The 15,731-nt window shown below is 47.7% G+C and overlaps 1 protein-coding gene across 1 annotated transcript in view; it reads left to right on the top strand.

Moving 5' to 3' along the window:
* The first annotated feature begins 2,750 nt into the window (after positions 1 to 2,750).
* Positions 2,751 to 15,731, top strand: part of Opalin (oligodendrocytic myelin paranodal and inner loop protein) — a 16,253-nt gene continuing 3,272 nt past the window's right edge. Inside the window, exons 1-4 of the mRNA XM_023709114.1 lie at positions 2,751 to 2,778; positions 6,206 to 6,241; positions 11,986 to 12,021; positions 13,263 to 13,382. Of these exons, the coding sequence (XP_023564882.1) occupies positions 2,776 to 2,778; positions 6,206 to 6,241; positions 11,986 to 12,021; positions 13,263 to 13,382 (195 nt within the window). The 5' untranslated portion in view covers positions 2,751 to 2,775. The remainder of the gene's footprint in view (positions 2,779 to 6,205; positions 6,242 to 11,985; positions 12,022 to 13,262; positions 13,383 to 15,731) is intronic.

Here is a 15,731-nt window from a genome sequence, read left to right as displayed (position 1 = left end):
GGCATGTGGTGCTGGGGGATTGAACCGCGGTCCCTGATGCTTTGCTAAGCTTGTTCTAAGTAGGTGCTTTAGACCACTGAGCCATCTCTCCAGCCCAAAATTTATCATTTTTTAAACGTTTATAAATTATTATACCACGGTTTGTTCAAAGACTTCTTGGAAATGTTGTGTGCCTATGTTTATAGCAGCACAATTTGATAGCCAGATCTTGGAAACAACCAAAATGCCCGTCACTTGAGGAATCGATGAAAAAGATGTGATGTTTTTATACAATGGAGTATTACTCAGCTGTAAAGAAAAACAAACTGGAAGCCTTCATATCTAATCAGGGCCTGGTTCTGATGTTTGGGACCTGAGGAACATGCCCGAGGCAGACACTCAGGTTGGGTACCATCATACTTGACTGAAAGTGCTAGAAAATCTTTCAGAAAGATCAGGTGTCTGCTGAAGGAAGACCTGGGGATCAGGGGATGCACAGAAAGCAGGACCGAGAAGGATCTCACTGGCGTTGCACACCCAGAGTCTCGCCAGGAGGTGCTGGACCATCAACAGCAGCGCGTCTTCTCACATGGACATGATTTCATGTCTGTGGAGCAAAGTAAAAAGCGTAGTTTGTGCCAGGAGGTGCGACACACCTACTTTATACACTAAGAGACTAAGGCAGAGACCATGAAGCTCCCAGTGGGACTAGCCTGGCTTCCAGTAAGGTCTCACTGTGCTGTCTGCGACTTCCAGGAACGAGCAGAGTCACTCTAGACAGTCACGATGGTGTCGGGAACTGGAAGCCCCTGAGGCAGTCAGGGTCAAGGGGTTTCCAGTGCCCAAGTGCCTGCATATTCCAAGTGGCTCATGAGGACAGTGGCTGTTCATTAGCTTCATTTGGAGATGCCCCTGACCCACTCTGATCTTTGCAGTCTGTGGGAGGAGGGGGGGCGGGACACAGGCCTCGCCTTTAGAATAGTCAGTTGATTCAAATGTGCAATCCGGATGAAAACCCACTTGACGAAGGCAATCTGGGCCCTTCCACGCTGCCACTAGTGTGCTTGTTGGGGCCACCCGCAGCCCCCACCTGGCAGTCAGAGAGGTACTCTGGCCTTTTCCAAGGCTGTCGCTCGTAGCAACGGATACAGTTAAATGCCCCCCCCCCCCCGGAAGCAGCTCTTCTTTGTGACCCAAGCTTTGCTAAGGTTGCTGTCTCACTCAGCCTTCCTCACTGCTCTGCCTCCTCTACCAGGCCTTGATGGCTAGGAGTCCCTGCTCTCTGTCCTGGCCCTCTGCCCTGCCCTCATCCCTGGTTCTTGTGGCGTTAAGCCCACCCTCGGCCCCAGATCACCTCCAGCGAGGCACCGGGTGGCACACTCACCTGGAGAGCTCACAGGCCGTTCAGATCGAAAGCAGTAGACACAGTGCTCTGGGTCCCCATACCCAAATCATTTTTCCCAATGTCACCTTCCTAAACAAAGGTCACCTTCACCCCTGTTGGTCAGCACCAAGCCCAGGAGTGATCTCTATTCTGTTCGCTTCCTCTCCTTGCCTCCTTTTCCCTCCACGTTTATTTTTCCATGGTCAGTCTCCCTGCCCTAACTTCTGGACAGGTCACAGCCCCATTCACACCAGCCTACTGCCTTCGCCCTTGGCCCCTGCGAGCCACACTCCCCAGAAAAGCTGGGCACACTTGGTACCATTGACGAGCTTGCTCCCTTCCCTCCTGGAAAGCCTCTGAAAGCTTTTGTGTTGCTCCGAAAGTGAAAAATCTCACTGCACCAGCCATGCCCACACCACCCAGGCTCAGCCGCGCTCTGTCCTCAGCCTGCCCCAGGGTCCCTGCCTGGGTGTTGTCAGCTTGCCCAGCAGCACCAGCCCTCTTCCCTGCAGGACCCCGTGGGCTCTGCATGTGCTGTGCCCTCTCGCCTGGCGCCCTCTTACCCTGCCTTTGCACACCCACCCTCTTTGCATCCTTCGTGAGAGGCTTAAATGTCATCTCCTGGAGTCAGCTAAAGAGAGGATGACCTTCCTGGTGACTTCAGTAGCTCTCTTTGCTCCTGTCATGTTGTTTTCCATTTAAATGACCAAATTACTGGCTATAATTCTGTTATTTTGTTGGCAACTCACTTACTGTCTTGAGACAAGCTCATGACAGAAGTAATAAGCTATATATGGTGACCCCTGTTGATCACCTCCTCAGCTCTGCGGAGCTCCCACTGGAAATGTGAGGATCGACAGCCGGAAGGACAGACTCGCCACCAGATGCTCACTGACTGCTGAGTGTGCTGTCCACTGCCAGCTACGCCCTGCCTCCTGCAGGGCAGGCTCCATCATCCGTCCTCTGGGCATCCTCTGCACTGATGCTGTAGCGTGTTGACACCACCATGGCCAGTACTGTGGTGAACACTGATGCCTGGCACCCACTTTTCTAGAGAGTCTCCAGGCACAAGGGCTCCCCTTAGCGCAGCTGTGGCTTCTTTGCTAAGACTGAAGAAACTGCCTGAAAAGTGAAAAGGATAGAAAACACAGCCAAAGGGGATGGAGGACCCAAGCTGTATACAGTGGCCTCAGCAGAGGAGCCTATGCGTCCCAAGGGCTGGGCCGAGGGCTTGGCTACTCCCCTGACCATACATGGCTTGGCCAGGGCTCTCCGGGAGCCACCTCTCGTCCTGCCTCTCCAGCTAGCCCAGCTGGATGTTCCTGTGAATGGGAGACACAAGAGAACGCCACCAGAAAGGAAGCAGTGTGCAGAAGGCAGTGGCTGGGGAAGGTTCTTGGAGGCTGGTGGAAATGGTGAGTGAGCTCAGCTTCTTTTTTGTACTAACCTTCCTTTGTCTCTATAAAGGCCAATTCCTAGATTTTTAAATCTTAAGTCTCCTAATACAATCACATAAAACTCTGCCCAATACAGAGCTTGATTTTTAATCACTTTCCTATGTGAAAAATGGTAGTTATTTTTAAAATCCCCATTTAATGTTTGCTGGTCTCGCCTTTTATTCTGATGTAAAGATTTTATTTTTAACCTTGCCTGCACAAAGGCGCAGAGTAGACGCTTCGGCCCCCCTTGCTTCCTGGTTGAAGCCATGGGTCTGGTCAGTAATTTTATCTTTCCTACTTGTTTGGTGTGTCTTCTGCTACGTAATCAGCAACGTGGACGTTCACACATTGTGCTAGGAACTTCCTGCCTTTCTTCTTGACTTAGTTTATATATTTGGTCAAGACCTAATCAAATGATATTTGCTAAGTTGGGAGGGGAAACAGAGGAGGCTTCTACTGTTGCTTAGTTAAAGAAATATAGAAGCAGCCTTGTTTTCTCTCAGTGGCTGAAGGGAGCGAGAGACCGATACGCCGCCGCGTGGGTGGGCCTGGAGGACATTGTCCTCAGGGAAACAAGCCGGACACAGACAGAAAAACCAGCATGATCTCACTTGGATGTGGAGCTTAGGAACGAGGGAGGATTCTTCAAAGGAGCTGATCAGGCCTTGGAGACAGGAGGATCTGTGCTCCAACCTGCTCTCCGCCGCCTGCAAGCTGGTAACCTGCAGAAACTAGCTTGTCCTATACCTATGGCGCGGGAATCATGAGTTTCCCTTCATACAGAGGCTACGAGAGCAGGTCTGACACCTGCACAGCCTCGGCCACGGCAGCTTATCTGCCTGTCCTGTCTATCCCCCCTTCTCCTCACTAAGAGCAGACTCATAAGAGCCCCCGAGCCACCGTGCTTCCCCAGGGGCTTTCGGGTCCACTCTGCAGGTGGCCTGCGTCAGTGAGACTGGAGTGAGCAAGGAGTAGACTGCGTCCTGCTCTGGTACCTTGAATACTGCCAGCTCGTGCTTACAGTCCCGTACGATAGAACTGTCCAAGTGGCTTCTCCTTCCGAGCTCTGTGCTGGCCAGTCCTCGAGGACCAGGACATCACGCGACCCCGCACGAACCGTTTCCTTTGATAGGTCTGGAAGCTGCCGCAGACATCTGGCCCTTGGGTGAACTGAGGGGAGCAGGCAAGTCAAGTTCCTAGTGCTCCACGGGGAGCGCTCAGCCCAGGAGAATAGATTTGCAATGAGGAACCGGACGCCCCAGAACCTAAGCGCTTTATCTCCACTTACATAGCAGAGGCTGCCCTCGGCCCAGATGACGTGGCTTCACGCCCAGGGCTGCCTAGACACCAAGCCGTGTCTCTAAAGGGCACTGTGTCGTGTTTTTCTCTCCATGAGAGCCCTGCACTGTGTTTCTACACAATAGGAATGCCTTTCTGAAGTTGGCCAAAATCTTCGTCATCCAAATATTGATAAACAATGCGTGAAATGGGCCATTTGTTGCTGCTTCTCCTCACTTCTGTCCACCCAAAGAAAGCTTTGTCCTGACCCTGCTGACATCAGTGTCCAGGCCCCGCTGGTGAGATAAGCCCCACACAGCTGCATGGAGTGCTTCCCCCACCACTGGCCATTGCCTCACCTAGTGGCTTGCTTGACGCCAGCACGAAGGGAGGCGAGAGGACCCTGAACTAAGAGACCCCAATGTCCCCCTTGCTCGAACATTGCTCTAACAAAAGCTGCACCATGCTTGTAATTCTGCAGAAACTGTAAGAGTTGTGTGGAAGCCTTGGGTGGTGGAAAGAGGCTGCCCCCAGGAGACCCTGGTCCGAGTGACAGCTGGCTACTTGTGTGGACTTGCAAAACTCGTTGCCACTCTTGAGGGATTTTTGTAGAGTGAAGATGCTCTGTTGCTAAGAGACAGAGAGGTGAGCAAAATCACTGTGGAAGCACAAGACAGGGTAGTGCCATCGCAAGCAATGAATGCAATCTTTGGGAGAAGCATACACACATTGTATGTACTTAAAGCATTCTTAGTTCATAGAAAATTGGTTCACCCAAAAGAATTCTGCCTTGGGGCCGGGGAGATGGCTCAGTGGAATAAGCACTTGCCTGGCAAGCGCAGGGGCTTGAGTTCAATCCCTGATTCTGCGACAAAAACAAAAACAGAATTCCGCCTTACCAGCAAGTTAGTTTTCTGCGTATGGGGACTGCTGCTCTCAGCCACCTCTCTGGTCATATAAACCGAGTTCATTTGGCCTCCTTCCAGAGTGAAGCTCTAACTATTCTCAGTTGTCCCTGAACTAATTTCTGTTAAGTCCCCAAGTCTCAGTTTTCTCCTCTCAAGTGAGGCTTTGAGGTGCAAAATGACTTTTGAGATACATCAGATCTGAAATGTGCTTCTTTAGGATTCTTTAGTCTTCCACAGTATTCCTATTATTGGTTAATACTCAGTATTAAAATTTAGGAAGCCTGTGTTCCCAGCAAGACAGAATTTAGCCTTGCAGAAGACTGGGTCATGGGCCTCTGTGATTGCTTGTGCCGCTGCCGTAGGCAGGGGTGGGTGATCAGGCAGGCTGGGGCTGAAGCGGGGCCCGAGAGGAGTCCCTGATCCAGAGCTGAGAGTCCAGAAAGTGGAAATGTGACCACTTCGTCCCCGGGAGTCAGGCTCAGAAGGTGCCACCAGCTGCCCCAGAGCCCTGTCTACACGCTGCTCTCAGCAGGGCAGGGCAGGGACTCAGTGAGGAGCAGCCCGGAAGGAAGCGTTGGTGAGCACAGTTTGGGGCCATGGGGTGGGGACAGGGAACAAAAAGGAACCACCCCTGGGCCCAAGAAATAGACCCTGAGTCTGCACGCAGAGGGAGAGGGAAATGCCGTGCTGGGAGGGGAGAGTGGAGGGCGGCTGCTTCTGCCCTGCCTTTCGACCAGTTCAGCTCCATTGCTTGGGCCTGGGGAACAAGCAGAACTCTGGTCCTTCCTGAGACGGTATTAAGGATCAGGTGCTGGATCATGCCTCTTGGGGCTTACTCCCTACACGGAGCAGAAAACACTGAATAAATAAACTCACCCAGTTCTTGACTGAGGGTGGGGGTTCCAGTACCTTGCTGTGTTTCTGGTGATGTTTCTGTACTGCCCTTGTGGATTAGGGACCCTTAGCCCAGAGCCTCACTGGTCCCCTAATCCAGCCTGGATTGGAGAGCGGGAGGAGAAAGCACAGAACTGACTTGTTGCTGAGAGAGAAGCTTGTGACCACCTCCCCCCTCCCCCAGCAAAGCCAAGACAGAGCCCAGACTGGGCTCTATGGGCGCAATCCATTTTTTGTGGTTCTCCGAGGTGGTGAGTTTAGGTGAGGAGGCGGGACCTACATTAACCATTCCTGGAGTTTTAACGCGCCCTTCTCTCTTGCAGGGCTTTTCGTTGAACTTCACACTGCCAGCTAACACGGTGAGTAAAGCAGCGTTCCGGCAGGGCAGCAGAGGTCCAGGCAAGATTTCCGCGGGAATTGCAGAGTTTTGTCCCGCACAGTGATGCACAAGAGGTGATCAGAAACGATGGTGAGTGTTTAAGTTTAAAAACATCTTATTACAGTAGCAGGACACATTGCCAAGGATTATGGGTAAGTGTGCTTGAAGCAAGGGGGAGTATTTTAAGAGGCTTAATGGCAATGTGTCTTTTACTGTAATAACATTTTTTAATTTAAACATTCATTGTATTTTTCCCATTATACAGTAATGTCTGACAAAAGCAATGATTAATAATTGAGGGATGCTGAGAGCAATTTTTCAGTTATAAGATTTATAAATGTACATTTAAAAAAATAGAAAAAATATACCCCCCCAATTCCCAGTAGAAGAAAACAATAATGTAACCCTTTTCATCCTATTTGGCTGTATGTGACATTTGACTTCTGTTTTCTTCATATTACTATATTCTTATTTTACATGTAATTTTATGTATTAAATATTGTCAGTCTTTATGACCATCACTGAAGGTAGCCATATGTTATTTATTGAAATGAATTATTTCTTTAACTGATGAATTATTAGCAATAATTTTGTAATAAACATCGTTATTGTCTATATTTAAGATTATTTCCTTCGTATGCGTTCTGGCAGGAGTGGTTGGGTCAGCACGGACGGATGCTTTGCGGCTCCTCATTAGGACATTTAGTTCCAAATCCAAGCAGAATTTTCTTGTTGAAGGCACACAGCTTCAACGCACAGTTGAACTTCCGGCTTTCGTTCTCATGTTGTGTGTAGTTAACAGTAAAATCCACCATTGTTTTCTGATCATGATTGAGTGAAAGTTTTCTTGGCCCAGATTTGTAGTTACTTGACCATACCGACCGTTTCTGCTAAGTTATACGGTTATTCAAAAAGGGAGGACCTCCAGGGGTCGGGGATATAGATCAGCGGCATAGCCGCTGCTGGCAAGCTCAAAGTCCTGAGTTCGATTCCTGGTACCTCCTCCCAAAAAAGAGACCTTGAAGCTAGTTCTCATTTTTACTTTACAACCACCCTAGTTTGCCTAAGAGGTCCGGAGAATGGCAGGAAGTTAGACCCTCAGGACTTACTGCTGAAATTCTGGTGTCCCCACTGTCTGTCCTGAGTTCTGTGTCCCAGCTCGTATGGCTCCACCCTCCCAGGAGCGGGCCCTGCCTCCTGCCTCTCCCATGGCTTCTGAGCCCTCCTTCTCCGGCATGCCTGCCCACTTCAGCCTCTCCCTGGTGTCTGTGGACACGTTCCCCAGCCTTTCCTTGCTTGACAAAGTTTTCCTTTTCCTTGGAACTTACCCCAGGCTGCTGGGACCCTGGAGCTCTATTGAAACCCAGGCTTTGTCCTGTGCTGGATTGGCCCATCATGCCCAACTAACACAGAGAAGACACTGTTTGGGGCAGCAAGGATGAGTGGGGTGGGAGGAAGTCTCTTAGGGTCCCAGCTGCCACCTTGAAATGTCATCTTGGTGAACAGTTCATTTCTCTGAGAACGCTCTCCTCCCCACCTTGAACCTGTGCAGGACCAACCACCCTCGTCTGCCTAAGACCACCTGCTTTAGTGCCGAACATCCTGCCTCCTCGGTAGGCTCTCTGAAGACCAGCAAAGGGCACTCATTCTGCTTGCAGTGCAGTGGAATACGCTGGGAAGTGGGGGAGGTGGCCGTGTGGAAGAGGGCTGCCTGTGTAGACAAGTCACTCCCCGCTGGGCTCTACTGAACTCTCAAATGTGAAAGCCTGAGGTCGGCTGTGCTTTTGACCTTGGAAGAGGTGAAGCAGAGTGGGTAAGAGCCCCAGCCCTAGAGCGAGGCCCTCAAGTCTCCACCTAGAGCTGCTCGACTTCACAGAGGTTCCTTCATGTCTCTGTGCCTCACTGTTCTCATCTGTAAATGGGAATCGGAGACCTGCTTCACTGACTGATCTTTTAAAAACTGTAAAAGAACTTTTTATTAGCATGCATTTGCAGTACCTAGTGATTGCAATCGTCATGGGGAGATATGCGTAACATACTTTAATTCTTTTAGCTTCTTCTTCCTTCACTGGGAATAAATGAGTCAATATGGGAAATGCTTGAATACCCTGGTGCCTATTAGGTGCTCCATAAGCATTAGCTGGTGTCATTAGCAAGCATTCATGAGAGCAGAACATGTGAGAGATATATGATATCTATATATATGATGTCTATCTATCTATTATCTACCCATCTATCAAGAGAGTCCATATGCAAAGGAGGTGGGCGGGGACAGAGAGAGAGATGAAGGGGGAAGGGAGCCTCATCCCCACCATCCCAACCGGCTCCCCACTCCTATCTCTGGCCCTACCTGGGGATCCAGCTTACCCCCTCTTCTTGAGCTCCACAGGGGCCTTTGTACCCTATGAGTTATTCGTTACCCATTTAGTTTTGATTGTGTTTGCTTTGCTTGTTACATAAGCCAGTCCAAGTAAATTTCTGTGATTGAAAAGAAAATATTTTACCTTAAGTGATGGTCGGCTCCTTGCACCACCCTTGGAAGTGAAGCCCTGAAGACGGGCGCATGGAGAAAGCAATATGGGGGTGGTAGTGAGGACAGGCTTAGGTGAAATGCAGCCACTTAACCGCCAGGTGTCAGTGCCTGGCCTCTTAGTTACTTTTCTCACTACTGAGACAAAAATACTGGACTCCCGAAGTTACAGAGGAGAAGGCTCATTTGTTTGTTTTTTTTCTAGGTAACTATTTTTTCCCATAATTTTATTGAGAAACAAATAGCAATGAGACAGTTTCAAACCAAATCGGTAGGACAGTTTCAATAATTCACACATTGCATACATTCCTCTCAGTGGTTAATTGCTGTACAAGATGCGGACATGATATCCTATTTACAAACACCATTAGAACAAATCCCTCTATTCATTAAGAGAATGTAACTATATATCTATCCTAACCACTTTGAATACACAGATACAAAATGGACATTCATCTGTATACCCTTTTTTTTTGTTAAGTTCTGTCATTTGAATATTATAGGTGTGTAAACTCAGCAAAATATTCTAAAAGAGTCCAGTAGTCCATAATAGTTTTGGGTCTTCCACTTCACTGGCAGTGTCAGAAATTGTTGACCTGAGTCCCCTACAGCTCAACATAACACTATGGCTTTACTTCTTATATTTCGTTTTTATACTTTTCTGCTGAATGGTTAAGACCAAGATAAAGCAAGACCTATGCAACAAGAGTTGTAGCTTTTGGATCTGATAAGGTCAGTGAAATCCCCTCAGGATTTATCCTGAGATCCTGTGCCTCAGATTGTAGAACCTTTGTCAGTGTCAGCCATGTGGATGAGTCACGGCCATTGCTTGGCCAATGTGCTCTCTGTGAAAGCCTGAGAGAATGTTTTCTCTCCATATGACTCTCCTTAGGCACACTCTACATCATCGATCACTTTCCTCCTTAGCCCCATAATCTCCTTGATCAGAAAACTTGGGACACTACTGAGTTACATGACGTTACAGTACAAGTTCTCATATGTCCTGAGTCTTAATTGACCTTGGAAGGCTAGGGCCAAAATGTTGGCTTTCCTTCCGGCCCTCCTTTTTCTCCAATTTTGGTTTGCAAACTTAGGTTGTTAGCCATCCAGAAGACAAGCTTATTGTTATTACCATACAACCTAGGCTGTTAAACTTAACCTCATTATCTGTCTGAATATCAAACATCGTAGGCATAACATGGAAGAGGTATTTTTCATCAAGTATTGATACGTTGAACTTTAAGTCCCTACAGAATGTGATGAAAAAACATTTAAAAATTAGAATATATTTTTAAAAATAGGCATAAAGAATTATATATTTCTTATGTTTACACATAAGTCCAAAAATCTCACCATATACAACCTTGAAGCAGGACAGTCCCACAATATTCCTTTTCCTATCTCTTGCCTTCATTCACCACCCCCTTCTTTTTGAACAACCATCTACCTGAGAGACAGCACAGCAGCAACTGGCATGTCATGACAAGCAGCCTGTATTCAGAAGACCAGAATGACAGGCACTCCAAGCATGAACCTACCATTACAAATTGCTATCTTCAGTGCAGTTGCTTATTTCACAGGTGTCAGTGTGTATAGTTACTCAGGGTGAGAATCTTTCCAATTAACTGCTAGATTAAAAAATCTTCTGGAGATTCTCAGGATCATTGCCTTTCTCATCTTTTACATATAACTGTATGGCTTGTCACTGTCATGGTTCCTAGCTCCAGAAGGCTCATTTGGCTCGCGGTTTGTGGAGGTTTCAGCCCACCCAAGCAGGGTGGCCAGGCAGAGGAGAATAGTGCTTGGCGGCAAGAAGGGAGCCAGAACAACAGGGAGGGGCCTGAACGGCACCTTTCTGCCCCTTTCATACCGTATCTGGGCTACCAGGAGTAGGGCGGTGCCAAACCCGTCAGTGAACTGAGTTAGTAGTCACACACCCTTAATCCCAGTGTCACACACTCGGGATCCAGCCACCTCTGAGAAAGCATGAAGTTCTGAAGGGACATCCAGACACAAGCCACAGCACCTGATTATCAGAGCCCTCTCCTTGGGCATAGCGTGAACAGCTCCAACTCAGGTTAGAGTTGTGGCTCTCTGTGGAAACTTGCACAAGTACTATAGCTTCTTTGAGGTCTGTTTTGTTTTGTTGTTTCTTTTTGTATTGGTAGATAAAGATAATAATTATTAAAAGGCGCCAGGACTTGAGGTTGCTGAGAGTATTGAATAAGTAGTTGTGACCAGAGCATTGCAAAGCTTTAAGGGATCACAAAATCCCATGCTTCTGGCACCCATCTGACCCCTACAACAACCTTAGAGGGCAGCTACCACTGTCGCTGTGTAGATGAAGAAACAAGGCTCCTTGGCTTCTGCGTACAAGAATGACTGTATGATTTCAGGCAATGCAAGCCCAGTGCCTGTGTTTTTCTTCCCTAGTGCTAGGGATAAAACCCAGGACCGTGTACACTTTCGCAAGCGCTTCGCTACCAAGCTACATCCCCCGTACCAGGATCTGTGCTCTTGACCCTGAGTGCCACCACGGAGCACAGTTTACGTATTGACTTCGTTGCTCATGTAGAACTCTATTTCCTTGGAGTTACTGATGAGGGTTTTTATTGATGAAGGTTTATTGGTCAAGGGTTGCCTTAAATATCCCAGAAATGGATGAACTTCAGTGCCGTTCCTTGAGTGATGTGAACCAGAAGCGCATGATGGATTCACTCAATGTGGTCTTATTCCCAGGAGGGCGGCTAATTTACAACTGCTGCCATTTGCTTCCTTCTATATTTGAAAACAAATAAGGCTTTCCCATGCAATCTTATTCCAGTGCTTGTATTTGTTTTCCTTATAGTCAGAGTGTTTTGGGAGGGGTATGGGGACTAGGGACGGGGGGATATTTTTTTGAAAAAATTTTTTTGTTTGTTTGGTACAGGGTCTTGCTATGAAAACCTTTTGAGTTGTGAAATGCGTTATGACAAATTCACAAGCTGAATAATAAAGACCTAAATTTTTGGGTTCTTTTTTATTTTTAGCCAAATTTCATTTCAATTCTTATCTGAGGAAGCAGCCAACCACATTTCTGTTTGGTAGTTGTTGTTAATAGTTGACCCGGGGGTGGACTTCAGGCCTATAGCTTAATCTTGGTAGACTATCTTGTATCACGTGTAACACCTATTTCCTGTGTTTTTCCCACACAGACTACTTCTCCAGTTGTTACAGGTGGAAAAGAAGCAGTAAGTATCCCTCAGGTGACCACCTCTTGGCTGAATCATTTATAAATTGGGGAAATGATGGCTTATCCATCTCATGCTTTGCTTTGAGGATTAAAATTTGGGAATGTGAATTCCAGAGCCCAGAACCTGGCTCAGCAATTATTCTTACAATTACCTAGGCTCAAAACCAAGGAGAAACACAGAAGTCACAGATGGATTTCACAAAGACTGAGTAAGAGAAGCTAGCACAAGAGAATATAGAGCCTGTATTTGTAGCTGTGATGATGAAGAACAGACAAGAGCTATCTGCACCTTGAGGTTTTAAGATAGCATTCACACAGAGAGACGAAGGGGCTCCTGAAGGCCAGGGAGTGTTTGCTTGGCTGACCTGAGTTTTGGTTTAAGGATGTCTTCATGTGAAAAGTCATCCACCTGTATAGATATGGCCTATGGAGTTTTATTATGTTTCCACAAAAATCATGTCCCCCAAAAGGAAGGACAATGCATTACACTAATGTTGCACATCTATAGGGGTTGTGCAGATTGTTATCCATATTTCTAGAAAACCTGCAAGTCTGAAAATTTATGTGGCTACAGCCATGATTATTTCTATCCAAATCAAAGCAAAGTGGGCATGTGAAAATTGGTTAATATATATAGTGTAAATAACTTTTTAAAATCATATCAAAAGGGTGTGGGATATAATAAAATATTTCACTTTTTTCTGGACTGGTAGATAAACATGGCATCGAAGCGTGCTGAATTTTACCTCAGCTTTTCCTGTGTTCAGGAGACATTTGTGTTTCTGCTCCCAGGAATGCTTCTTCACATCAGTTGTCCACTCTTCTACTAGATTACTACTCTTTCCAATCATTTTAAGCACCTGGGACCGCATCTGTAATCCCTGCACTCTGAAGCTGAGGCAGGAAGATTGCAAGTTTGAGCCCAGCCTGGATTACTAAGCATTTTTGCAAGACCCTGTATGTGAAGGCCCTGGGTTCAATCTCCAGTATTACAAAAAAAAAACAAACAAAAAAAAAAAAAAAACAGCAAACCAAACATTACTATGTAAATTAAGTGCTAGAAAGGCAAGTCATTTGTCGCATATGTTAATTTTTTTCCCCATGGTATTTCATTTCTTTTGATTGGGTATGTGACACATATAGTCTATGCAGATTTTGATTCTATTTCTAATATACTGAAAATTTCCTTGAGTGTTGAAGAAGCTGAACTTCCCTTGACTGTGTTTCTCCCTGCGCCAGGACTGCGGGCCCTCGGTTGGATTAGCGGCAGGCATCCCATCGCTGGTGGCCACAGCTCTGCTGGTGGCCTTACTTTTCACTTTGTTTCACCGAAGAAGAAGGAGCGGCGAGCCTGCTGAGGTCTGGATATTCAGTGGCCAGCTCTTTGGGTCTGGATATTCAGTCTGAGTCAATGTTTCAGTGAACTGGCCTTTGGGCTAAATGTGCAAGAATTGAGGGTTTGTGTCATTTCCTAAGGACAAGGTGGTAGAGGTTCATTTTTTAGACCCAATTCTGTTCTCTTCCAGAAAGAGCCGATTTGCACACAACTCTCAGGTGATGTGAGGACGTCCTTGGCAACAAGGCCGGCATGTGGGATGGCAACAGCAGCGGAGTGGGATGTCTGTTGCCATGGGACACAGTTCTGCATGGTGGGCGTATTTGCTAAGTTGAAGGGGAGAAAAGGGCACGAGGTTCCCAGGGGCACCGAGGTGATCTTAGGGAAAACAAGACACAAGGACTGGGTGTGTGTCGTAGAGATCCATCCAGACCACGCCTTTGCCCTGTGCGGGCTGGGCATGCGCGGTTTGCAAGAGAAGGCCCATGCAACGCGAGATTGCCCTGGAATTCAGGGATTCAGGGAATTCAGGGATGGAGCGGTCCAGCGACGAAGACAGTTCCGTGGTTGTGAATGAACTGTGTTAAGTAGATTCTGGGTGCGCAGGTTCCTGAGTTCTATCCCCGGTACCGAAAAGAACAAAACAAAACAAAGCGACAAGTAGATTCTGGGCTCTAATTTCACTTTCTACTTATAAATATTCATGGTTGCTTTCACACTGGCAAGCATTAGTAGAGAGACAGAAAACCTAGGTTTTAATCCTGGCTCTATCACTTTTTATTTATATGATTCCGGCCATTTGACTTAACATTCTGTACGCTTTTTCAGTTCAATCGACAAACAGGTATCAGCCAGGAAAGGCGGCACTTGCCTATAACCCCAGCTCGGGGGAGGCTCAGGCAGGCGGACCACTGTGAGTTCAAGGCCAACTGACCTATAGAGTGAGGTCTTGTCTCAAAAAACCCCCAAACAAACAAAAAAGCAAACAGAAACGGGTATGAAACCTCCCCTCCTGCACTGCGGCCCTAGCTCAGGGGTAGAGCACTTGCCCGCCGGGTCAAGGCCTTGGGCTTGATTACCAGCTCGACGGGGCGAAAAAGTTCTGCTTTCCCTGTTTGAAGAGACGGGCAGGATTATGAGGATGAGACAAAATAAAGGACAATAATCGTTTTACTTACTTTTCATTGCTGGGACAAAGTTTCCAGCCCCACCAAGCTGAAGGAAAGGTTTATTTGAGCCCACAGGGTTTTTGCGGGGGGCTTCAGTCTGTAGGCGGCTGGCGCTGATGCAGGGCGGCGTGGCAGAGGGGAGAGTCCGAGACACGGCAGGAAGGAAGCACGCGCGGTGAGCCTTCCTTTTCCTTTCCATTCCATTCAGACCACAAGTGTCTTGGTGGGGTCACTCGCACCCCCAGGGTGGCCTTCCCACTGTTCATACCCACTGTGCTAAACCAGCCAGTGGACTAATCCGCTTATTGCACCCGTAATCTAGTGTCAGACACGGTGATCCGGCTGCCTTCCCAAGGCCCCACCTAGGAGCGCATGAAGCTTTCGAGGAATGTTTTGCTATAAGCTGTAACAATAACACCATGTAAAGATGCCTTGGCAAGCTAGAGCGTGAACAGGTTAGGCAGTATTGAGAGCGATGGTGCTGCATAAGCCGCAGCTTCTCGGCCTTCAGCGTACTGTAAATCAGCTGGAAGCCCCAAGTACTTAGTACCTCAACCGCCAAAACCCACTTAGTAAGACTTTCTGCGAGAAAGAGCTGCGGCTCTGACGTCAAGTTTTCAAATTAAAGATACAAATAATCTTCTGTTATTTACAAAGTTTACATTCCAATACTCTCCAATGGATGCTTGACAGTGTGGAGTACCGAAATTATATATATATTTCTATTGTTGATGGAAAAATTATAACAATATATTATAAAAAGTTTTGTGGGTGTGGTTTGCGGCTTCTCAACTGCCATAGGGCAGGTAATGTACAGAATGGCTGCACTAAACGAAGGGGTTACTCACCCCCTGGCAGGATGGGTCAAGATTCCATCATGCTGTTCAGAATCAGAATGGCAATTTTAAACTTGCGTTATTGTTTGTTTTTGGAATTTCTATTTCTATTTTTGGAATTTTAGATCCTGCTATGGTTTGTATCTAGCTGTCCCCCCAAAGCCTCATGTAGGTCATGGGACAGATGTGGCTGGAGGAACAGCAAGTGGCTTGAGGGGCGGGGCCCGAGGACCAGGGCGGGGCCCGAGGGGCAGGGCCAGAGGACCAGGGTGGGGCCCGAGGAGCAGGGCGGGGCCAGAGGACCAGGGCGGGGCCCGAGGGGCGGGGCCAGAGGACCAGGGCGGGGCCCGAGGGGCGGGGCCAGAGG

The sequence above is a fragment of the Octodon degus genome, unplaced genomic scaffold, assembly GCF_000260255.1.
Source record: "Octodon degus isolate 3935 unplaced genomic scaffold, OctDeg1.0 scaffold00010, whole genome shotgun sequence".
Taxonomy (NCBI): domain Eukaryota; kingdom Metazoa; phylum Chordata; class Mammalia; order Rodentia; family Octodontidae; genus Octodon; species Octodon degus.
This window is presented reverse-complemented; position numbering and strand designations above follow the sequence as displayed.